General features: G+C 36.2%; 1 protein-coding gene across 1 annotated transcript in view; it reads right to left on the reverse strand.

Annotated features, from left to right (window-relative positions):
• Positions 1–324: 324 nt before the first annotated feature.
• DELTA-OAT (ornithine-delta-aminotransferase) overlaps positions 325–26,297 on the reverse strand; it is a 34,411-nt gene continuing 8,438 nt past the window's right edge. Inside the window, exons 6-10 of the mRNA XM_089981472.1 lie at positions 11,197–11,349; positions 10,990–11,087; positions 1,976–2,056; positions 999–1,232; positions 325–781 (exon numbers count right to left, since the gene is read on the reverse strand). Of these exons, the coding sequence (XP_089837598.1) occupies positions 643–781; positions 999–1,232; positions 1,976–2,056; positions 10,990–11,087; positions 11,197–11,349 (705 nt within the window). The 3' untranslated portion in view covers positions 325–642. The remainder of the gene's footprint in view (positions 782–998; positions 1,233–1,975; positions 2,057–10,989; positions 11,088–11,196; positions 11,350–26,297) is intronic.

Below are 26,297 nucleotides of genomic sequence, written 5' to 3' on the forward strand. Positions count from 1 at the left end.
CTTTTTCAGTCAGAATGTTCATATCCCCAAAGGATTGTACTTTGTGGGGTTTAGACGTAGCTTCAAAAGATAAAATTAGGAAAGATAAACAGCATTACTGGTTTCCCCACCAAGACTACTTGTAAATTGATTGTAACACCCTGTACTATTCCTGGTAAAAGTCTTCTTCAGTATCAGACTTTGCAAATGATTACAGGAGGATGGTCTTGATGTTAAGAGCCACATCTGCAGTACAGCTCATCCTTACTGATGAAAAAGATCATGTCGAATAACTATCATCCAGAAATAGCAAACGGCACGCAATTGCCAAGCTTACATTTAGAATTGCAAGTCGAAGGAGATTATTACTCAGAAACATAGATGAAGTTCAACTTCAAAAACAAGGTAATGATATGGCAGCATTCTTTAAAACTAAACAATGCCTTGGATGTGCAAATATTCAAGAAGATTAGAAGGCACGTGAGATTCGTATCACAGAACGACTCAATGTTTACAAAAGTAAAACCATAATTAAAAGCAGGCCCAGTGCAAGATTATTGGAGAGTACTGCAAATGTTATGCTGCTAGAAGAAACAAAATTGTTCTATCTAATTATGTGGGACTTTAGACATTTTTCTAGAGCAAAAAGTTCCAACTTATGTGCTATAAGTGTCGACCGCATCGGTCACATGGATCAGGGCTAGCATGAGTAACTGTTGCAGGCATCTCTTTCTTCATCTTGGGTAAATCCATTTCCAGAACATCATTTAGTATTTTTGTCGCTTCATGTAGCTCCTCCAAACTGATCAGGAGACATGGAAAAGAACAGGACGGGAAAAAACAGAAAACATAACACAATCAATCAAATTGCACTAATCAAAGTTTCACCACGGACCAGGCAAGCACACAAAAACACGCATGCACACGATAATTCTACATACTTTGAAAGGCAAAGGCTAGGGAACCCCAAAATTTTAAGAAACGCATAGCGAGATCTATAAGATGGCATGAACTCATACCTTATGCATAGTGGAGGAGCTAAACGAATTATGGTGTCATGTGTGGGCTTTGCGAGAATTCCTCTTTCCTTCAACTTGAGACAGATATCATAAGCAGAGACAGGAGCAAGTGCCTGGTTGTTGAGTTCCACTGCGTTAAGCAATCCCTTTCCTCTAATTTGTTTAATTATCTGAGGAAATCTCTGCTGGACTGCACCCAGCAGCTGTCTGAATGCATCTCCCATCTCAAGTGCCCTGCACATGTATGGCAGACGAACAAGTAATGCTTCCACAACCAGCAAAAAGGTAATGACTGTATAGTTTATACCAATTATCATACTTGGTATCCTTTTGCCATCAGAAAGATTTCTAAGTAGCACACAAATATTAGTATCAGCATTTTCTAGGTCATCTAACAAGAATATTTTTACAGGAAAAACAGAAAAAAGTTTTAGCAATTCTGAACATGAAAAATACGAGAGGTAAAAGCAAGTGTAAGCAAGATGCTTCTTGAAACAATATAGAAAAGTAGGAAAAACAGCATAATATGGAGACAACATTATGAAAATTAAGACCTAAAAACCTTATTTAAGTTGGAACAAAGAATAAGAAATGTAACGCTAACTTGTTCACATTATCATGACATAACAGGAAAAAGCATATGTTCAAAACGTCAATACAAAGAATCTTTCATATTGTTATATGAAGATCTCACAATAATGCATGAATATTTTAAAAAAAGAGAGTTATTTGCGACCATGGTACACACTTTTACTGGGGTATAACTCATAAAGTTGATGATCCAGTAATAAAAAACACACAAATACAAAACCCTCGCACATAGATTTTATTATCTAACAATTGAAGACAAAAAATCCACTAAAAAATATGCACGTCTACTCGCAGAAACTGGAGTAATATAATCATGTGTTACGGGTTCTAAAATACACACAGAGCAAGTCATGACCTATGACTTATAGTGGTGATAAGATATTTACCTCTCAGCAAGCCCCTCGTCCTTGATAACATCAAGAGCAGCTATTGCAACAGCACTTGCCAAAGGGTTTCCTCCAAACGTGCTGATGACAATACCAGAACCAATACATCCTTAATATATATATACATTAGCATCAAAATAACAAACAGGAACATAAAACAGTGGTCAAAGACTTCAACTAGATCTGTATGAAATATTCTGAAAAAATAAGTTCCTCCAAGAATAAGAAAAAAGACAGTATTTGGAAATCATCCACAGCAGTAAGGGTTACATTTCTCTATTAAGGGCATGTTTGAAACAGCTCAGGAGAAACTTCTCCAGAGTAAAAAAGTTGCATGGTCCCCCATACGACTTTTTTACCGCTATTTTCGAGCAGAATAACCTCATCAAAAAGGCACATGTTGAGGGGGAAACTTTTAAAGTGTTTGATGGTGCAAGTGGGCCCCACCAAAAAGTACAAGTTTTTTTTTCTTTTCTTTTTTTTTGGGGGGAGGGGGGGAAGAAAAAACCAGCGCCATCAAACACAGACTCATTGTAAAAAGTTTTCTCAAAATTTTAAAGCATTGTCTATTTCAGTTGTTCTTTCAACTTTTCTTACTATTTTACTTTAGCTCTCAGTTCTGTGATTTCATTCTATCTGTGTTAAACTTGAGACACTTGACCCTAACAACTTAGACCATATAAAAAATTCTGTAACACAAACAGGAATATATATAAATATACATATTCAAGATAACTCCGCCTGTGTACAACTGTTTAGTTATACACTGCCGGCCCCAAGCCCGAATAAAGGAGGAGGGTTGCGGTAGGCCAGTGACAGCAAGCATAAAAACTTAGTCATACCTTATGAATATGAACCAATATGAGAATTTCGTTGGGGCGTTCCCTACTGAGCGACGCGTTGTACTCTATAGGCCCGAAGGCAGTGATAAATGGGCAAGGGTTGCTAGGTCGTCACTCGGAAGCGACGCATCACACCGGCGCCCAAGTGTGGTGTCAAATAGGCAAGGGTTCCCTCACTTTGTTGGACGGGTGGGGGTAAAGAAGTTAGCCCAAGACCATAAAATTATATTAGCTACTTGGAACATAGGGTCTTTAACTGGTAAGTTGGTAGAGTTAGTAGATGTTATGTGTAGGAGAAAGATTGATATTTTATGTCTACAAGAGACCAAATGGGTAGGTGAGAAAGCAAAAGTGATAGAACCTTGGGGATATAAGATTTGGTATACAGGAATAAATAGGAATAGAAATAGAGTAGGGATTGTTATGAGTCATGAGTTTATAGATAATGTAGTTGAGGTCCGTAGGAAGGGTGATAGGATTTTACTTATTAAATTAATATTAGGTATGAATATTATTAATACTATTAGTATTTATGCACCTCAAGTAGGTTTAGATGATTCAATTAAGCATCAATTTTGAGAAGATTTAAATGGAGTATTACAAGGGATATCTTATGGAGAAAAGTTTTTCAAGCGGTGACCTTAATGGACATGTAGGCATTAGTAGGAATGGATTTGAGAGTATCCATGGAGGCTATGGTATAGGAGAAAGAAACGAAAGTGGAGAAAGGATTTTAGATTTTTGTTTGTCCTATGATGTGATCTTAGCAAACACTTGGTGTGTTTAGGAAGAGGAAGTCTCACCTAGTAACATTTAAAAGTGAGGTTAATACGAGTCAGATAGATTTTTTCCTACTTAAAAAGAGAGATAGGGGTTGTTGCATCGATTGTAAGGTTATACTGAGAGAAAGTATAGCTACACAACATAGAGTCTTAATTTTAGATCTTAGAATTAGACAATGCCGCAAAAGGGATACACATAGGATAGATCCTAGAATTAAGTGGTAGACACTGAAAGGAGCTAAACAAGGTATGTTTGTAGAGCAGGTAGTTAAGGAAGCTGATTGGTGTCTCGAGGAGGATTCAGAATCAATGTGGAATAAGATAGCGGTGTTAGAAAGTGAGTTGGAATACATTGGGTTCAATAATGAACCCATACATATGCACGTGAAGTGCAAATATACCCATTAAAGGGAAACAACACAAGCACATAATGTGCTAACCCATAAAACCCATAAAAAGGGAAAAATATGACATAAAGTCATAAGTTGCATATCATTGAAGAAACAATGGACAAGGGGTAAAAACCCCATTACAAATGGAGCATAAGCTCCCTCAAGTAGTAAGAAATACAAAGGGGGAGACCCCTATTTATAACACAAGAAAGGAGCCACCTAGGGGGCTCCCAAAGGAGTCGTTGGGAGCCCCCAACGGTCACATTTGTGACCGTTGGGGGCTCCCCAACGACTCTTTGGGGAGCCACCCAAGGTTGTGCAAACCACGAAAAAGGAAAAAATAAAAAATAAATTTAAAAGGAAAATTACAAACATATTCCCAATAGAATATGCGTAAAATAGTGAAATGTCTAAACTACCCCTATGCCTATAAATAGAAAAATATATATTTTATATATATAATTAGGATAATACATATGCATATATACCATATATGAATATGTATTATGCTTTATATATATAAAATATATATATATATATATATATATTACAAATGTTGAATGATACATTTTAACACCCCCCCTCAAGCTTTGCGTGGGGGAACAAAAAGATTGAAGACGGCAAGAAGGAGAATCTCAAAGCTTCAAGACCCTTCAGTACGAATGCCATTGTAAATGTCTTCCTCCAATGTCTTTATCGATGAGCACCTTCTATCCAAGGTACTTCTTTTCCTCTTATCTTCAGGATCCTGAGAAAAAACAACAAAAGAACAAGTAAACAATATCTTTGCACTTTACTCAAAAAAGAACATTCCTAACAAGGTGCAAAAATTTATGCATAATAAGATGGTTACCTTAGCATGAACCGAAGAAATTTAGAAAACCAAAAGTTTCTAAATCATACATCATGTTAAAACAAAATGAGCGGAAGCAAAAAATATGTAAAAGTAAATTGCAAGAATGCATAATGCATTCATAAGGTCCACCATTGGACAAATATAACCCCATAATGGGGAATAACAAAATGGTCCACTAAGGGACACCACAATAAGCCTACGAAGAGGCATGATATACATAAACATTATTGAATGAGGGCCCAAAAAAGCCATAAAGAGCATATGCATATACTTATCATGAAATGAATTAATACTCAAAGAACTCATTAATGATCATGCTTCAAACATGTAATGAAGTGTCAAACAAGAGAAACAAAGTCTCCAAGCATACTTTAGGCAAAATAAACCCAAGAGTTCACAAGGTTTTAAAATCATTTATGAAAGACATACTTAATACACATTTTGCATATAAGGGTGGCAAAAACAATAAGCACTTAATATATAGATTAAATGCTAAGAAATCAACTTGATATGCATATCAAAAATATGATTTGCTTGAAAAACACAAGTCATGAATGAAATTTTGCAAATTTCAACAATAGTTTATCCATTACAAACATCTTCCTCATTAGTCCTCCAAAACCCATAAATCAAGTGTATAAGCTACTAGATCAAGAATATAAAGCCATTAAAGGCCAAAGACACACACAAAGGTGTGTAAAAGAACCTCTTGTCTACATATAATAATACTTGAAATAAGTGCATCTACGACAAGAACAAGAGAATACATGCCAACATGGACTAAAAAGTATCCCTTGTCTACGTAAAAAATACACTTAAAACCAAGTATGTTCAGCTACTAGAACAAGAGTAATAAGCCAACCATGGGCTAAAACATAATACATCTCTTGTCTACATATGATAGCACTTGAAATGAGTGAAATAAGCCAACCATGGGCATACATCTAAAGCGACTAGAACAAGGACACAAACGCCAACATAGGCTAAAAATCACACACCATGGTGTGAATCAACGTGCCTTGTCTACATATAAAAACACTCAAGACAAGTGTGTTCAGCTACTAGACCAAGAGAGCAAAAGCCAACAAAGGGCTAAAAACACACGAAGGTGTAATAAAATTCTTGTCTACATATGATGACACTTAGATAATGGGCATAAAAGAAAAAGACTTTTGAGGCAATAAACTTGTAATGAAAATAAACCTCGAATAAAACAATACTCCTTTTAAAATGAATTCTCATAACAATAACATGCATGTAAAAAAATATCTTCAACAAGATACTATAATCGATAAAATAAAATTCTTGAGAACAAATGTGTGAACATACACACACCAAGAACACTTAGAATACTTGTGCAAAATCACAAGAACACATGTGCACAACGAGAACCACATACGGAATCACAAATGTGCAAATGCACTCATAAGATTCATAAACAAATAAAAGGTTGGGCTATAATCCCAAAACATCTTGATTTTAAAAGTACCTTAAAACATTTAAGGTTTCAAATACCATATGTCCATCACATTTACTTAGAAGCATCCATAATATCAATGGCACAAGAACAAACTAGTCACACACTCATATACCAAATCATTCTAGAGTCCCAAGGTGCCCATAACTCACCTCAACCCCCATCTATAATATGGTAGGTGGACAATCTAAAAAGACATAACAACGAGTGTCACATTCATAATTAGAGATCATATACCAAATCATTCTAGAGTCCCAAGGTGCCCATAACTCACCTCAACCACCATCTATAATATGGCAATTTGGACAATCTAAAATGATATAACACGAGGTGCCCATAACTCACCTCAACAAACATCTCTAATAAAACAATAATAAGGCCAAAACAATGATGCATTAAATAACATGTGATGGACAAACATAAATGCCACAAAAGGGCAATAAACACATAAGGAATCATTTTCAAAATAAATTTTTTTTTTTTTTACAAAGAGGATCGATTAACAAATTGAATCAAAGGTCCAATATAATCCATCAAAACAATTTTGCATAACCACAAATTATGCTTAATCTTCAAAAGAAGTCTTGTACACCAAAAAGGCTTATTATGCAACAAACATAACATGAAATATTAAGCAACATCATGCGTACGAACCGATTTGGAACAAACAAGCCTTAATTATGAAAGATATAAGGTGCAATTAAGCGGTGAAGTTGGTGAAGTTCGAAAATAACAAACTTAGGCCAATATAGGCATTCATAAAGATGGTGAAGTTCAAAAAACTTATGAAATCTACTATTGCAACTTAAAAATGATACTCATAAACAATCATGAGATCTCCATAAAAGAGTATATACTCACAAGAAGATTATAAGGACCGAAAGGCTCCTTAAGGAGAGCTTAAACACAAATAAAACTCCCAACGAAGGGGAAAACTCCATTAAAGTGGAAGAAATCCCAACAAAATAGATTCATTAACAAAACCTTATGATAAAATAAGATTGTACTATGGCATAAATAAAAATTAAACATTTATTGAGGGAAAAATTAAAAAACTCTTAGTTTTATCAAAAAACATGACTTAATAGATTCTTACCTACTCCTAATGAAATAAGTACGCAATAAACATTAGGGAAGATCATAACTTTTATAATGAAATATGCTGAAAAGCAAGGAGTGCATTAAGCACTTACAACATTCACTAATGAACAAACAAAAGGGCAAACACCCAAACCCACAAGAGACAACACAACATAAAAATATAAATATCTCTTATTGAAAAGAGAGAGAGCTGTTGAAAACATCCTTAAGAGTGTAAAGATGAAAAGAAAATCACCATATTCCATAAGACCATTTTAAAATTTAATTCAACCGGTATTATATATAAAAAAAAAACTTTCTTAATTAAATGTTGCTCATATAAAACGGACACATTGGGTAAGAGAACATAATATGGAATTTTTCATATATGACAAACAATTTTCAAAAAAGCTACATTTCACAAACATTTTAATCTTAACATACCTTTCTTTAAAGACTAAACATTCATATAAAGGTATTCTCATAAACAAGGTTAGGTTTAAAAAGTAGATTCAAAGTTCCAATGGTCATAAATTTTTACCGACCGATTAAATCAAGTTTTGAGCAATCATATATCTAATTTTTCGCAAAACAAGTTATCATTTAAAAATTTTCAAAGAAAAACATACGAAAAAGATTCAAAGGAGTAGTAAGTAACTCAAATTTTTATAAAAGGACTTAATGACAAAGAGCACACATAAAAAAAACAAAGAACATATTAAATTCTTCATACAATACTTCAAAGAAATAGAATGCATACCGAATAACTATAAGAAAAACAATAGAGAGAAATGAATACTTCACCATTTTTCTTTAAAATTCTTGAACACCACGCTTCCCGATGCACCAAAGAGCAACTCGATCTCAACCTTGCTCTGATACCATGTTAGAAAGTGAGTTGGAATACATTGGGTTCAATAATGAACCCATACATATGCACGTGAAGTGCAAATATACCCATTAAAGGGAAACAACACAAGCACATAATGTGCTAACCCATAAAACCCATAAAAAGGGAAAAATATGACATAAAGTCATAAGTTGCATATCATTGAAGAAACAATGGACAAGGGGTAAAAACCCCATTACAAATGGAGCATAAGCTCCCTCAAGTAGTAAGAAATACAAAGGGGGAGACCCCTATTTATAACACAAGAAAGGAGCCACCTAGGGGGCTCCCAAAGGAGTTGTTGGGAGCCCCCAACGACTCTTTGGGGAGCCACCCAAGGTTGTGCAAACCACGAAAAAGGAAAAAATAAAAAATAAATTTAAAAGGAAAATTACAAACATATTCCCAATAGAATATGCGTAAAATAGTGAAATGTCTAAACTACCCCTATGCCTATAAATAGAAAAATATATATTTTATATATATAATTAGGATAATACATATGCATATATACCATATATGAATATGTATTATGCTTTATATATATAAAATATATATATATATATATTACAAATGTTGAATGATACATTTTAACAAGCGGGTGGCACGAGAAAGGTGGCTAAGGATGTATTAGGTGAGTCTAAAGGCAGTGCACCGCTAGGTAAGGATACATCATGGTGGAACGAGGATGTCAAATTAGCTATTAAGGTTAAAATAGAGTATTATAGAAATCTAAGTAAGAGTCATGATAATGAGAATTTGGAGAAGTATATGATAGCAAAGAAAGAAACTAAAAAAGTAGTTCGAAACGCAAGGGATAAGGTATATAAGGAGGTTTATGACAAGTTGGATACCAAAGAGGGCGAGAAGGATATTTATAGGCTTGCAAAGATGAGAGATAAGAAATCAAGGGATCTGGGTATGGTTAGATGTATCAAAGATGAAACGCAAAGGGTTTTAGTCAAAGATGAGGAGATTAAGGAGAGATGGAAAGATTATTTTGATAAGCTATTTAATGAAAGTCATGCTCAGGATCTGGGAGACTTCTCAATTCTTTTTCATGAGATGAATCGTGACTTCATGCGCAAGATTCAAAATAAAGAAATTGCAGAGGCTTTGAAGAAAATGAAATAAAAAAGGGTAGTTGGCTCAGATGGTATACCTATCGAGGCTTAGAAATGCTAGAGAGAGAAAGGTTTAGAATGGTTGACAAATCTTTTTAACAAGATTTGGCGGACAAATAAGATGCCTAATGAGTGGAGGAAGAGTACTTTGGTGCCTCTATATAAGAATAAGGGTGATATACAAGATTGCACAAACTATTGTGGTATAAAACTCATGAGTCATACTATAAAACTTTAGGAGAGGGTGATTGAGTCTAGGTTGAGAAAGGTTGTCATGATATCGGAGAATCAATTTGGTTTTATGCCTGAAAGATCAGCTATGGAATCTATACATCTTCTTATACAACTTATTGAGAAAAATAGAGAGAGGAACAAAGATTTGCATATGGTTTTTATTGATTTGGAGAAGGCATACGATAGAGTACCTAGGGACGTTCTCTTGTGGACAATGATGAAGAAAGGTGTTTCTCTCAAGTACATTAGTATAATTAAAGATATGTACAAAGGAGTAGTAACCAATGTCTGCACGTGTGGAGGGGTGACAACCAATTTTCCTATAACGGTTGGGTTACATCAAGGATCTGCTTTAAGCCCTTTCCTGTTTGCTATAGTGATGGATGAGCTTACGAGATCAATTCAAGAAAATGTGTCGTGGTGTATGTTGTTTGCTGATAATATTGTTTTGATTGATGAGTCTAGAGCTGGGGTTAATGCTAAGTTAGAATTATGGAGACAGACATTGGAAGCAAGAGGTTTTAAGTTGAGTAAGAGTAAGACAGAATATATGGAATGTCGGTTTAGTAAGCAACGAAGTAGTGATGGGAGTGTAGTGAAGCTTGGTGAGCAAGAAATACCGGTGGATGGTTTTTTCAAATATTTGATATCTATCATTCAAAAGTATAGAGAAATTGATGGAAATGTAAATCATAGGATAAAGGTTGGGTGGATGAAATGGAAAAGTGCAATTGGAGTGTTGTGCGATCGTAGAATGTCATTGCGGTTGAAGGGAAAGTTTTATAGGACGACTATTAGACCCGCTTTACTATATGGTATAGAATGTTGGGCTGCCAAGAGACATCATATTCAAAAAATGAGTGTAGTTGAGATGCGTATGCTTAGATGGATGTGGGGAAATACAATAAAAGATAAGATTCGGAACGAGGAGATACGTAAGAAGGTAGGCGTTGCATCCATTGAAAATAAGATGAGAGAGAATCGTTTACGGTGGTTTGGACATATTCGGCGTAGGCCTAATGATGCTCCAGTTAGAAGGATAGAGAAATGGGAAAATATATTAGTTAAAAGAGGTCGGGGTAGGCCTAGGAAGACATGGATGGAGATGATAAGAAAGGATATGAATGCTTTGAACCTCACCGAGGACATGGCATTGGATAGAAATGATTGGAGAAGAAGGATTCATGTGGAAGACCCAGAATGATTTTCTTTTTTGGTTCATATCGCCGACCCCAATTGTTTTGGGATGAAGGCGTAGTTGTTGTTGTTGTTGTTGTTGATACATATCCAAGATCTATGAACATTAAAGCACAACTGCTTAACATAAGTGATGCAGACCTTCCATGCTCTCCTGGCCTGATACAGAGCATGACATCCTTGTCAGCCAGCACTGCACTCACAGGTAGCACTCCAGCGCCCAATGCTTTTCCAAGTATCTGGATGAAGTGATGAGAATGAGCTTAGAGAAAGCAAGAAAAAATGCAAAACTTTACTAATTTAAAGTCTGCCAAAGCTATGGAGATTCAGTTAGAGAAATAGCCTCACAACAACATCAGGCCGGATGTTCTCCCAGTCACATGCCAACATTTTTCCAGTTCGTGCAATACCAGTTTGTATTTCATCTGCAATCATCAATATGTTGTGGCTGGAGCAAAGGCTTCTGACTGCTTTCAGATAGCCATCTGGTGGAATTATAACCTGAAATTAATAAGGTCCACAATGAAAATCAGCAAGCCATGATTGAACATGCATACAGGCAAAAAGCAGATGCCCAGGGGCTGAAATATGAATAAGCCATTAATTAGTTCTAATGCTGAAATTTTCCACTAGTGACTGGATAAGATGTTTTAGTCATCAATTAATCATGATGTTTAAAGAAGGCAAATGATTTGTTGACAACACGTTTGTTGTCTCCTGCTTGCAAATCTTACTGTTAAATTCATTTCCTTCCTATTTCCAGTTAATACATATCCACTGAAGTTTAAGTGGATACAAGTAATCCACCTATGAGAAGACAGTAAGAACTTTATGACTTAGAAAACCAATGACATGTTTCAAAGCTACCTTAAATATCAATCATGCATACAATGTCAACTTAAAGCAATATTATGAAAAACAAATAATTAGTTTTCAATGATACACACGAAATACCAACAATTTTCAAAACTTTATTTTCTTGTGGTTTCAAGGAAGGTTTGTAGCAATAACAAGATATAAGCTAACAATGACGTATATACACATTTACAGTTTCTTTGGCAGAAATGTCTACAGGTTTTAGACAAATGAGAATTATGCAGGATTTGAGTTTTAAGCACCAGAATTGAAATGTTCATGCTACTAGAACTCTTATTACCAAGTTTAACTTAGATCTGACTGTTGTTGTGTGCATAAAGTTGTTCATATAGCAGTTTACTTGTCACACAGTAAGCACATCCAGTAACACGAATGTGCACATCTATAAGCAACAATTTTGGTTGTTTAATGTTTTAACTCAGGGTGTGTTTGTATCCAATAGAAAAGGCCAATGATTCCAGAGAATTGGTCCCCTTTTAACAAGCCCTACATAAAACTTACTTGAACATTGGAGAAACATTGCTCAAGGAAAGTCACTCTTGATTCCACATGACCTGTTGGTGGTTAGAGGTGGTCTGAACCTTCTCTCCATGGAATCAGACTCCACAGGGATTTCTAACGAGTGTCCCACAGGATACAAACATGCCCTCAACATTTTGCTTCGTAACCATATCCTACCACTTTACCAAATAGCTGTTCTTAGGTAGCTGAATTATATAACCATCAGATATTCAAACTGGCAACTATTAGTCATGATTACAACAACAACAACTACGCCTTCATCCCAAAACAATTGGGGTCAGCGATATGAACCAAAAAAGAAATTCATTTTGGGTCTTCCACATGAATCCTTTTCCTCCAATCATTTCTATCCAATGCCATGTCCTCGGTGAGGTTCAAAGCATTCATATCCTTTCCTATCATCTCCATCCAAGTCTTCCTAGGCCTACCCCGACCTCTTTTAACTAATATATTTTTCCATTTCTCCAACCTTCTAACTGGAGCATCATTAGGCCTTCGCCGAATATGTCCAAACCACCGTAAACGATTCTCTCTCATCTTATTTTCAATGGGTGCAACGCCTACCTTCTTACGTATCTCCTCGTTCCGAATTTTATCTTTCATTGTATTTCCACACATCCATCTAAGCATCCGCATCTCAGCTACACTCATTTTTTGAATATGATGTCTCTTGGCAGCCCAACATTCCGTACCATATAGTAAAGCGGGTCTAATAGTCGTCCTATAAAACTTTCCCTTCAACCGCAATGGCATTCTACGATCGCACAGCACTCCAGTTGCACTTTTCCATTTCATCCACCCAACCTTTATCCTATGATTTACATCTCCATCAATTTCTCCATACTTTTGAATGATGGATCCCAAATATTTGAAATAATCATTCACCGGTATTTCTTGCTCACCAAGATTCACTACACTCCCATCACTACTTTGTTGCTTACTAAACCGACATTCCATATATTCAGTCTTACTCTTACTCAACTTAAAACCTCTAGCTTCCAATGTCTGTCTCCATAATTCTAACTTAGCATTAACCCCAGCTCTAGACTCATCAATCAAAACAATATCATCAGCAAACAACATACACCACGGTACATTTTCTTGAATTGATCTCGTAAGCTCATCCATCACTATCGCAAATAGGAAAGGGCTTAAAGCAGATCCTTGATGTAAGCCAACCGTTATCGGAAAATTGGTTGTCACCCCTCCACAAGTGCGGACATTGGTTACTACTCCTTCATACATATCTTTAATTATACTAATGTACTTGAGAGAAACACCTTTCTTGTCCACCAGAGAACGTCCCTAGGTACTCTATCGTATGCCTTCTCTAAATCAATAAAAACCATATGCAAATCTTTGTTCCTCTCTCTATATCTTTCAAAATCGCCCTCCGGCAAAGCCAAACCCAGTCTTCCCTTTTCCCATTTTCTAAAATGAAAACTCCTTTTTTTGCCAACCACAGCAAAACCATCCTTAAGGTAATTAGATGTCACATGACCGAAGAGTGCATTTGTCTTAAGCTATGTCACAGGGATTCGGCTAGCAGGGTGCCGCACCCGCATCGACGTCGACGCGACACGGGTGAGGGTGCGGCACCGGGTACGGTCAACCCGACCCTGGGTGCGGTCAACACACCCAGGGTTATTTTGGTCCAATTTTTCGGACTTAAAAAAAAATATTTTGCCAAGAAAAAATTTTTTGCCCTATATGTCACAGGGATTCTCCAACTAGGTGCCGCACCCGAACCCGATGCGGTCAACCTGACCCTGGGTGCAGTAAAGGCACCCAGGGTCATTTATGTCCAACTTTTGGACTTTAAATATATATATATATATATATATATTTGCCGCACCCCCGCACCCGGGTTTTTTGGAAGTGCTGCATCCCCGCACCCGCACCCATGTGACATAGGTCTTAAGCTATGTCACTTGGACACTGAGATGGATGTTGGTGTCGGGCATGGGTTCGAAGTTTCAGACATAATGGGCATTGGAAAATTAGATACCTGAACATGATTAATAATTATAACTATATATACAGGGGTAATATTTGCTACCCTCGTGGGTAAGAAACCCCCTAGTGAAAATATGTGATATTTTTATTTTTTTTAGTTTTTTTGCACATCAGACCCTCCAGATGTTATCTACATATTAAGTTTAGTAGAAAGTGAGCTTTGGATCATGTTTTTCCTACGTATATGACAGTTTTTATGAGGGTTAAAAAATCAACAGCCTACAGTATACCAAATTTACAAACCTCAAAAATACATAAATTTTACACCGGAAATTATGATCCCTACTATTTGAGCATGCTGAACACATCCATGAGGTCAGATTTGGTCAAAACAACCTCCCCCTATGAGTTCCAACTAGAGGATTATGTACCCATGACAATAGCAAATGCTATATATATATATATATATAGAGAGAGAGAGAGAGGTGATAGCTGCTAACCACTTTACTAGCTAACCGTGGTGCTAACCAAGCTTTCGAAGGGGTTTTTCATGTTTTTCTCAAATCTGATCGTACAGATGCATTCTCCGTGCTTGATTTTATAGGAATCAACTCTTGGATCATTTGATTCCGATATGCAGGTAGGTTTTTATAAGGTTTAAAAAATTGATGGTCTAAGACTTATCTACATATTCAAGGGTTAAAAATTCATGTTTTTCATCAAAAAATACATTTCCTAGCAATCGATTGTGTTGAACACATCTATACAGTCAGATTTAAGTAATACATGGGGAAAACCCTCTGAAAGCCCAGTTAGCAAGGCGGTTAGCTAGAAAAGTGGTTATATATATAGGGTAAATATTGGCTACTAATGAAGGTAAGGAACTAATGAGCAGAAATCACTTTTTCTTCAAACTTTTGTTATTTTTTGTAGATCAAATGTTACGGATGTGATTTACATGGTTTGTTTAGTAGGAAACTTGTTTTGAATCATGTGACTATGACAAGTAATTAGGTTTTTAAAGGGGTCCAAAATCAACGGCCCACAATGCGTCAAAATTTCATAACTCAAAAGGTCACATTTTTACATTACAAAAGCAAAATCCAAGGCTCGATCCTTAGCAAACAAACCATGCTGAACACTTCTACGTGGTTAGATTGAGTCGATACAAGTTGCACCTATGATTTCTAGCTCATTAGTTCCTTACTTTTATTATTAGCAAATATTTTTTCATACATATATATAGAGCAGTGTTATTAAAAACACGCCTCAAGGTGCAAAAAGCACGCCTTGCCTCAAGGCGAGGGGCTTTAAGCCTTGAGACGCACGTACAAAGCGCAAAAGCCCCGAGGTGTGTGCCTCACACGCCTTGAGGCGCACGCCTCGAGGCGAGGCGCACCTCACGCTAAGGCGTACACGCTTTAAGTTTTTGTGGTCAAATGAGGGTTCATTTGACCACAAAATAGGGTTTTGGCTAGGTTAAAAAGCAATTTTAACCTAGTTCCTCCTTCACGCACGCTCTCCCTCTCCTCTCCCACTCGCTCTCCCTCTCTTCACGCTCCGCCTTCGCCACCACCACCCACGTCGCCATCACTTCCACCGTTGCGCTCGCTCGCTCTCCCGGAGGTCAGGTATGCTCTTTTCCACCACTGGGATGAATTGATATCTGAATTATTTTGCTTGTTATTCTTGTGATTAATGTATCTATGAAAGTTGAATTGAAAATGGTAGCTAACCATATTGTTAAGCATGTGTTAGTCACCTTTTCTGCTTGGTGAGTTTAAACTAAGCCGGAGGATACCCTTGGATGAGATTCAACCCTGAGAACCTGGGTTAAAGATAGTGCAACAGCTGGAAGCTATCACATGAAGCCCTAAAAATTATGTAGTTACTCATATGCTTATTTTGGTTGAGTTATTATTTTATTTTTTTTCCTTTGTGAAATTTCTGACATAAGTTTTTTTGTTTATGATTTCAATTCAAGAAGTTACATGTTAATGTGTGATTTCACTGACTATGCACTCCAGGATGTTCAATAAGAACCTTCAAAATTTGACACGGTCCTTATTGAACATTGATTTATATCCATAAATCACCTTTCTATTTTCATTAATATATGAGTAAAACATGACACGGTCTAGAATATATATATATAAGTCTTGTTTAAAGTGGGGATGTCAATAGTTCAAATATGGGGTCAATTATCAGGAAAGTAGAATTGGTTGCCCACCAGAAAGTACACTTGGCTCGCTGGGATAAGAAATCAGGTGCAATCACATTCACTGTCTGATAGGCACCAGAAAGTACACCAAGTTATTTAATTAGTTTTAAATTTATATATGTTGATTCTTATTGAATATGAATCTAATTTTTTTTTTAATATGTATTTTCTTATATATATTTTTGCAGTTGAACAATGGGAAAAGATGTAGGATGGGATCATGGAGTTAAAGTTTCAAATTCTACTAAAGATCTCAAACTCGTAGGACATGTAATTTGCAATTACTATCATAAACAGACTACAGGAGGCATCTATAGGTTAAAACATCACTTAGCTGGCACAAAACATGGTGTAAGCATGTGTGAAGCAGTTCCACCTGATCTGAAAAGATTTTTTCAGAATCATCTAAAGGATCAGAAGCAAAAGAAACAAGAGAAAGAACAAAAAAAGTTGGATATCGAGAGGAGTGTTTATTTTGGATCATCAACAGGCGATAATGTGAACAAAGAAACCAGTGGATCATGTAGTGATGCAAAAACAAACACAGGTGGTCCTATGAACCTCTTTGTGAACAAAGAAGCACGACAAACCACAATAAACATTGCTTTCAAAATAAATGAAAGAAAAAATGTATGTCGTGTCATTGGTAGATTTTTTTATGCAAATGCCTTATCATTTAATCTTTGCAACAGTCCATATTTTGGTGCAATGGTAGAAGCTATTGCAAATTATGGTCGAGGGTTCAAACCACCTTCTTATCACGAGATCAGAACTTGGATTATGAAGGACGAGGTACATTGTACTCACAAAATTTTAAAAGAGTTCAAAAGAATGGCCAAAGGTTGGTTGCAACATTATGGCAGATAGTTGAACAGATGAAAAAGGAAGAAACTTAATTAATTTTCTTGTGAACACCTCATCTGGGACAGTATTTTTGAAGTTCGCTGACATCAGCAACATAGAAAAAACTGATGCAAATTTATGTAAGTTGTTTGAAGAAGCTAGTGAAAATAATGTGGTGCAATTCATTATAGATAATGCACCAAATTATGTGACAGCTGGGAATATGTTAACAACAAGAAAAATATGTTTTTGGACACCATGTGCGGCGCATTGCTTGGATCTTATGTTAGAAGATATTGAAAAGATATTAATTTTTAAAGATACAGTGGAAAAGGCAAAAAAAAATTTACAAGATATATCTATAGTCATGCATGGGTATTAAATTTGATGAGAAAGTTTACAAAGAAGAAAGAACTTCTACGTTCAGCCATCACTCATTTTGCTACAACATATCTCACGCTTCATAGTATTGGATGTTATAAGAAAGAGTTGAAGTCGATGTTCTTGTCTTCAAATTTTAGATCATCTAATTACTATAATAAATTTGAAGCTAAGAACATTTCTTATATTGTTCTTAATGATCATAAGTTTTGGGTTGCTATATCATATGCAATTATAGTTACATTGTTGCTCGTGAAAGTGCTGCAATTAGTGGATGCAGATGAGCTTGCTATGGGATTTTTGTACGAGGCAATAGATAGAGCAATGAAGAAAATAGATTCAAACCTTGACAACAACAACAACTACGCCTTTATCCCAAAACAATTGGGGTCGACGATATGAACCAAAAAAGAAAATCATTCTAGGTCTTCCACATGAATCCTTCTCCTCTAATCATTTCTATCCAATGTCATGTCCTCGATGAGGTTAAAAGCATTCATATCCTTTCCTAACATCTCCATCCAAGTCTTCTTAGACCTACCCCGACCTCTTTTAACTAGTATATTTTCCCATTTCTCTATCCTTCTAACTGGAGCATCATTAGGCCTTCGCCGAATATGTCCAAACCACCGTAAACGATTCTCTCTCATCTTATTTTCAATGGATGCAACACCTACCTTCTTACGTATCTCCTCGTTTTGAATCTTATCTTTTATTGTATTTTCACACATCCATCTAAGCATACACATCTCAGCTACACTCATTTTTTGAATATGATGTCTCTTAGCAGCCCAACATTATGTACCATATAGTAAAGCGGGTCTAATAGTCGTCCTATAAAACTTTCCCTTCAACTGCAATGGCATTCTACGATCGCACAACACTCCAGTTGCACTTTTTCATTTCATCCACCCAACCTTTATCCTATGATTTACATCTCCATCAATTTCTCCATACTTTTGAATGATAGATCCCAAATATTTGAAACAGTCATCCACCGGTATTTCTTGCTCACCAAGCTTCACTACACTCCCATCACTACTTCGTTGCTTACTAAACTGACATTTCATATATTCTGTCTTACTCTTACTCAACTTAAAACCTCCTGCTTCCAATGTATGTCTCCATAATTCTAACTTAGCATTAACCCCAGCTCTAGACTCATCAATCAAAACAATATTATCATCAAACAACATACACCACGGCACATTTTCTTGAATTGATCTCGTAAGCTCATTCATCACTATAACAAATAGGAAAGGGCTTAATGCAGATCTTTGATGTAACCCAACCGTTATAAGAAAATTGGTTGTCACCCCTCAACAAGTGCGGACATTGGTTATTACTCCTTCGTACATATCTTTAATTATACTAATGCACTTGAGAGAAAAATATAAACCTATTTGGGATATCATTGATAGACGATGAGACTTGCAACTTCATAAGCCTTTTGCATGCAGCTGCCTATTATTTAAATCCTCATTTTCATTATGTTGACAACTTCAACCCGGATAGAGAAGTTATAAGTGGCTTTTATGATGGTGTTGAAAAATTGGTTTCTGATGCAAATGTTCGGTTGAAAATTATAACACAAATCGATGCATTCAAAAAGGCAAAGGGGTTGTTTGGTAGAGAGGCAGTTGTTACAACAACAAAATTAAAAAGTCCTAGTAAGTTTGCAATTATATTGTTATTTGTTAATATTTTTTATGTTTTTGTTAATTATGACATTCTTAATGTTTTTATTAAACTTTTATTGTTTTATTTGAATGCAGTTAACTGGTAGAGTTCATTTGGGCACGAAAATCCTGAGTTGATGAATTTTGCAATTTGAATTCTAAGTTTGACGTGCAGTGCATCGGGCTGTGAGAAGAATTGGAGTGCTTTCTCATTGGGTTGTGACTTTGCATTTTATTTTTGAAATACATTTTTATAAGTGTAATTATCTTATAATTGATTATCAATGATTTCAAATTATAGGTGCATACAAAATGGAGGAATAAACTTGAATAAGAGAAGATGGATGCATTGGTTTTTGTAATGTACTGTAGTCAGCAAAAGTGAATAGAATAATAAGAAACGAGAGAGGGAAGGACGTCAAAATCATATTAGGTGTAATCTCCTTTAGTTTAAATAGAGATTAGCCAAAAGAATAAATTTACATTTAGGTCCTTCATTATTTATAAAATATCAAATCCAGCCTTAACAATAAATAAATTCTAAGTTGACTAAAGTAGTCAACGTCTCTTAACACTCTCCCTCAAGCTGGAGCATAGATGTCAAGCATGCTCAGCTTGCCGCAACATTTAGAGAAACTGGACCTGGCAAGAGGCTTTGTAAAAATATTTGCAACTTGATCCTCAAAGATTGCATGCTTGGTAGAGATATGTCCAGCTTGAACCATATCTCGTATGTAGTGGCAGTCAACTTCAATATGTTTTGTCCTCTTATGAAATATCGGATTATTGGCTATATATGTGGCTGCCTCGTTATCACACATCATCAACATAGGAGATGAAACCTTTACTTGAAGATCTGTTAGCACAGTTCGAGCCCACATCAATTCAACTGCAGTTTGGGCCATAGTCCTATATTCTGATTCAGCACTAGACCTAGCAACAACGGTTTGCTTCTTGCTCCTCCAAGAAATTAAGTTACCTCCCACAAATACACAGAATTCCACTTCCGTTGAGACAAAACCACACCCTCACAGCTCTTGGCCACTTCTATGCCTAGAAAGTATCTAAGGGAACCAAGATCTTTTGTAACAAAATGTTTTTGAAAATGAGCCTTCGTAGCTGCAATATCTTTCATGTTGTCTTTTGTAAGTATGATGTCATCTACATATACTACCATAACTACTATGCCTGAGTTAGTTTTCTTAATAAATAATGTGTGGTCTGACGCTGACCTATCAAAACCAAACTTTGACATCACCTCAAACAGCTTTTGAAACCACACACGAGGACTTTGTTTTAGACCATATATCGTCTTTCTTAATCTGCACACCTTCTGACACTGCCCCTCAACCTCGAACGCAGGAGGTTGTTGCATGTAGACTGTCTCAGACAGATCCCCATATAGAAATGCATTTTTCACATCTAGCTGGCACAAACACCATCCATAGTGAATGGCTACGGAAAGAACAAGACGAATGGTGCCCATCCGTGCAACTGGAGAAAATGTCTCAAAAAAATCAACACCATATGTCTGAGTATAACCTTTTGCTACTAACCTGGCCTTGTACCTCTCAATTGAGCTATCTAGGTTGTACTTAATGGTATATACCCATTTGCATCCAACAATGTCCGCATCCAATGGAGGATCAACTAGGTCCCATGTCCATTGAAAAAGGAAAGCTTTCATCTCATCTTGCATAGCCTGCTTCCACCTGCTATCGAGTACGGCCTTTTGATAACTCAGAGGAATAGCTTCAGCAGATAAAGCTGAAATAAATGCTTTCATCTGATTCAGTATCTGACACATACTGAGACATAGGATATAAGGTACATTGTCGTTTCTCTTTTCGCAGAGCGATTGGCATGTCATCATCAACAAAAGTGTCAATACTATCAAAAGCACAGGAACAAGAAGAAGAAAGGAGTCATCTTGATCAACTTGCCTCTTAGCACCAGAACTTGAATAATATAGAAGAGACTCTAAGAAGGATACATCCGCACTAACATACTCCCGACGAGAAATTGGATCATAACATTTATACCCCTTTTAATTTTGGGGATAGCCTATAAAAATACACTTAGTGGCTTGAGTTTCTATTTTATCACGGACAGGTCCAAGTCTGTGCACAAAACAAACACACCCAAATACCTTGGGCGAAAGAGGGAAGAGAGGTGCATTAGGATACAAGATTTGCAAAGAAATTTGGTCTTCCATAGATGATGAAGGCATGCGATTAATCAAATAGCAAGTTGTGATAACTGCATCACCCCAATATGAAGCAGGAACATTGGATTGGATCATAAGGGTGCGAGTTGCATCAAGGAGATGCCTGTGTTTTCGCTCAGCCACCCTATTTTGTTGGGAAGTATAGGGGCACAGAAGGTTTGAGGTTGAATGTCATGGTCTCGATAAAATTGCAACAATTCTTTGGTTTTAAACTCAAGGGCATTATCACTGCGAATAATCTTGACAATGGACTCAAACTGAGTTTTTATTTAAATAACCAAGGATTTTAAGATACTCGAAACTTCAGATCTTTCTTTTATTAAGAACACCCAAGACAACTTAGAAAAATCATCGACAATAACAAGATAATAGCGACATTGGGTCCTAGTAGGAATCTTACTATGACCCCATAATGACCCCATACATAAGCATGAAGAAGTTCAAACACTTTATGACTCGAGTGACTCTGACTAGAAGGAAACAAACTCCTATGATGCTTGCCCAACTGACATGCTTCACACTGGAATGATGTAGTAGACGAAATTTGAGGGATGACACGACGAAGCTTTGACAATGAAGGGTGTTCGAGACGACGATGCCACTGAACTGGACTAGAGGAGTAATCGACTCCAGCATAAATATTTCCTACTGGGTGATGTAGATAATAGACTTCATTTTCTTCATAGCCTCCACCAATCTTCTTCCCCGTCAGCAAATCCTGAAAATGACAATATGCAGGATCAAATATCACTCTATAATTTAACTCTTTAGTAAGGCAACTAATTGAGAATAAACTTTGAAGAAATGAAGGAGCATAAGGGACATTGTTCAACTGCAAGGAAGAGGATATAGAAACATTTCCCTGTCCAACAACAGGGGAGGAACTCCTGTCAGCTAATGAGACACTCTGATGTGCAGTAATAGCCTTTAACTCTGAAAATTTTTAAAAGTTTCCACATAGATGTCTAGATGCACCAGAATCAATAATCCACTTACTATCATCAGAAGACAGATTGTCTCTTGTTGAGTAGGCCACACCAGCTACAGGAGAAGAGGAACTTGAAAGACGATGTGCAACCAGCTCATCATATTTTGCACGACTAAGAGTAATAGAATCACTAGGGGAATCGGTTTAATTCTCTACCTCTAGTTTTGTAACATTAGCTTTTGGAACATTTGGCTTCAATGGAGGAATGGCAAGCCGTCCATGTTTATCCCAGCAACGATCTTCTAAATGTCCTGATTTTCCACAATAGGTACATTGGAGTTTACCTCTACCTCCCATACCTCTTCCTCTAACATTCAAAATATTTCCTCGTCCATAACCAGATGGGACAGCTAAAGCCGGAGTTACAGGTTGAGATTGTGGAAGTGAGATGGCAAGTCTACTCAACCGATTGTATGCATCAGCAGGAGTAGGAACATCATACCCAGTCAACATTTGAACTTTAGCGACTGAAAACTCTGACGATAGGCCTGTGAGGAACCGAGCAACCATAGTTTGTTCTTGATGATCCTTTTGTTTTGAGCAACACAGAGGCCTATGAGCATTAAGCCTCTCAAAGGAAGCCTTAACGGAGGCATAGTACTGAGCCAAAGTTTGATCCCCTTGATGCAGATTATATATATCTTGTTCAACTTAGAGAATACGACTCGCATTAGTCTCTTGAGAGTACGTATCTCGAAGATTGTCCCACATTTGTTTAGCAGCTTGTGTAATAAATCAGGTCATCTGCAATATGAGGTTCAATGTTATTCATGATCCACGACATAACAATATCATTATCTTCTTCCCAAGTATTGTATTTTCCTGTTTTATCATTTGGTTCAGATCCCAACAGAATATATTTTCTACGATGTCCAAACACCGACATCATAAACGTTCTAGACCACCTTGCATAATTTGTTTTATTTAATTTCACGGAAGAACCATATGAGAAAGGGTTTGCGAAGGCTTTATATTCCCCAATAACCTCAGTCATGTAATCAGATTTTGGAACTTCACCCATAATGAATAACAATTAACTCAGGATTCACAACCAATATCGCTGCTACAATAGGCTTCCACGTGCACCAAAAAAAATCTGTCACAGTTTTGTAAATCTGGTCAACTACCATCACTATAGTTGTTCAGATCTACACTCTCGATCCACTAAGAGATCAGATCTGAGCTCTTCCAAAACTTACGATTTGCTCCATGATATGCAGATCCACGACGATGATTGATCTACACCATGACACCCAGATCTGTGATCAGATCTGAACAATCCAGAACGTATGATCAGATCAGATAAAAAAATTAGAATGCAGATCCACGACCATATGTTGTATTTGATATTCACCCTTGACACTCAACACCAGCAACTACCAGATTTGACTGTCACCCACTTCACGGCATCATCCCAACACCCAGACCTGTACCCACCAGATCTGGTCGACAGAAACACATGGCCTCATCACGACATTTAGATCGGATTACAGATCTGAGTCATGACTCCTGTCAAACTACAGATCAGTTATCAGATCAACTCCACATGGTTCCTCAAAAAAAAATTAAAACAGGCACACCTCGAATCTGATGACCTTCATGTGAGCTTTGGTGCAGAACCCGAAGTCACACTCCCTAGGTCGATGGCTCTGATACCATGTAGTCAGCAAGCGTGAATAGAAGAATAAGAAACGAGAGAGAGGGAAGGACATCAAAATCATATTAGGTCTAATCTCCTTTAGTTTAAATAGAGATTAGCCAAAAGAATAAATTTACATTTGGGTCCTTCATTATTTATAAAATATCAAATCCAACCTTAAGAATAAATAAATTCTAAGTTGACTAAAGTAGTCAACTTCTCTTAACATGTACGATATGAAATTAAGAGAGAGAAATATGAGGAGGAGGGATACCAAGACCCTATATGTCTAGATCATATAGACTCGGACGATGAGTGAATTATGGAGAAGGAAGATCCAGTGTTGCCTAGTGATCCCAATTGGTTGGAGGATTCATGGTTGGATTCGAACTTCGACATAAATGCCATTGAGCATGTGCATATTGAAAAAGTCACTTCACCTCATGATTCACAAAGTGGTTCTAGGCAAAAAAGGTCTTCAAGAGATCGAGCTAAAGCTATATTTCTTTTACCTTGCTATGAAATATAAATATATTTTTTTAATTACATTAAATAAGTATTTAATACATGATTTTTTATTGAAGGAAAAAGAAAAGCAAAAGAAGTGATCGAGAATGTGTGGAGGAAGCAAGTGCAGACGATGAAGAGACAAAGAATAAAGATGAAGGAAAACCTATTTATATGGATTCCTCAGATGATGACATTGAAGGCTTAAATATTGATGATGACGAGACACAAGAAGAGCCTAGGTCCTAATTCATATCATAGAGATATGGTCATTTATATGTTTTTTGGAGTCTTTCATTTATAATTGTGAATGTTAACACTCTCATTTTGAAGAGTTTTGGACAAATATATTAACATTTGGTTGTTAATGCTAACATTCATTTTTTAATTATGACATGATGTTGTTAAGGTTAATATGCATTTTGTTGTTAATGTTAATTTTTTATTAAATGAATTCTCATATTTTATTTCTTAGATACTTACATAGATCAAATTGTTGCATTAATGTTACTTTTACATGTTAATCTCATATTTTTTCAGTATTTATTTAAGATTTTTTATTTCTTGTTGGTTGTTGCTTAATCAATAAAGCATTTTTTATTTATTTATAATTTTAGATATTTTTATAGTTTTTTTAAGTTAAAAAAAATGAGGCTTACGCTTTACGCCTCGAGACTTACGCCTCGAGGCTTACGCCTCGCCTCAGATTTTGGTGGAGGGCCTCGCTACGCCTTAACGCTTTTCACAACACTGATATAGGGTTATGTAACATTAAACTAGTTATGTTTAATATTAGATGAATTCAACCATATTAAAATAACTAAAATATCTTTAAAAGTGACATTTTTGAAAATATATGGTTACTTTTTTAGGCCAAAGGGGTAAATTTGATGGATTCATAAGGTTACTTTTTTGGAAAAGGTATTTGACTTTTCAATTCCCTTTAAGTTCAAAAGACCAATAATGCCCAAAAAAGTAGCCATGCATTTCTAAAAGTATCATTTTTAAGGGTATTTTAGTTATTTTTATAAGGTTTAATCCATCTAATGTTAAACACAACTAGTTTAATGTTAGATTAATCCATATATATATATATATATTATATATATATATATAAAGCGAGAGAAAAAAAGAAATATGTAAAGAATAAAAAAACTATTTAAAAAAAATAGAGGTAGGCAATCTCGATTCCCCTCCCTTATATGTGGCACTGAAGAGTTTAATATGCATCAGAATTGTGAAAAGAGAGGAAAGTCCACTCTTAACAGGGGCTGTTGATGGGCATAGTTCCTGACTAGGTTTGACTCTTCGACACAAAATGAGAGAAAATAAAATTTAATTAAGGTAGGCATGAAGTGTCAGACATCAAACACTTCATGTTTAAGACACCCAAGTATGTCAGACATGCAAGATCAAGTGTCTTTTTTTTACACACTTCTACATTTAAAAAGCGAAGCGTCTAGTAGTGTCGGTGTCCAGAAGTGTCGGATAAATGAACATCTCCTCCAGAAGTCTAACATTAGGTCTCAACATTTTGAAATGTAAAAATGATTTTGGAAAATCAAATAAGGGATGCTTTTGGGTGTCCATAAGGTAGAGGAAATTATGGG

The sequence above is a fragment of the Nuphar pumila genome, chromosome 11 (genome assembly GCF_984573655.1).
Source record: "Nuphar pumila chromosome 11, dmNupPumi1.hap1.1, whole genome shotgun sequence".
In the NCBI taxonomy this organism is placed as follows: domain Eukaryota; kingdom Viridiplantae; phylum Streptophyta; class Magnoliopsida; order Nymphaeales; family Nymphaeaceae; genus Nuphar; species Nuphar pumila.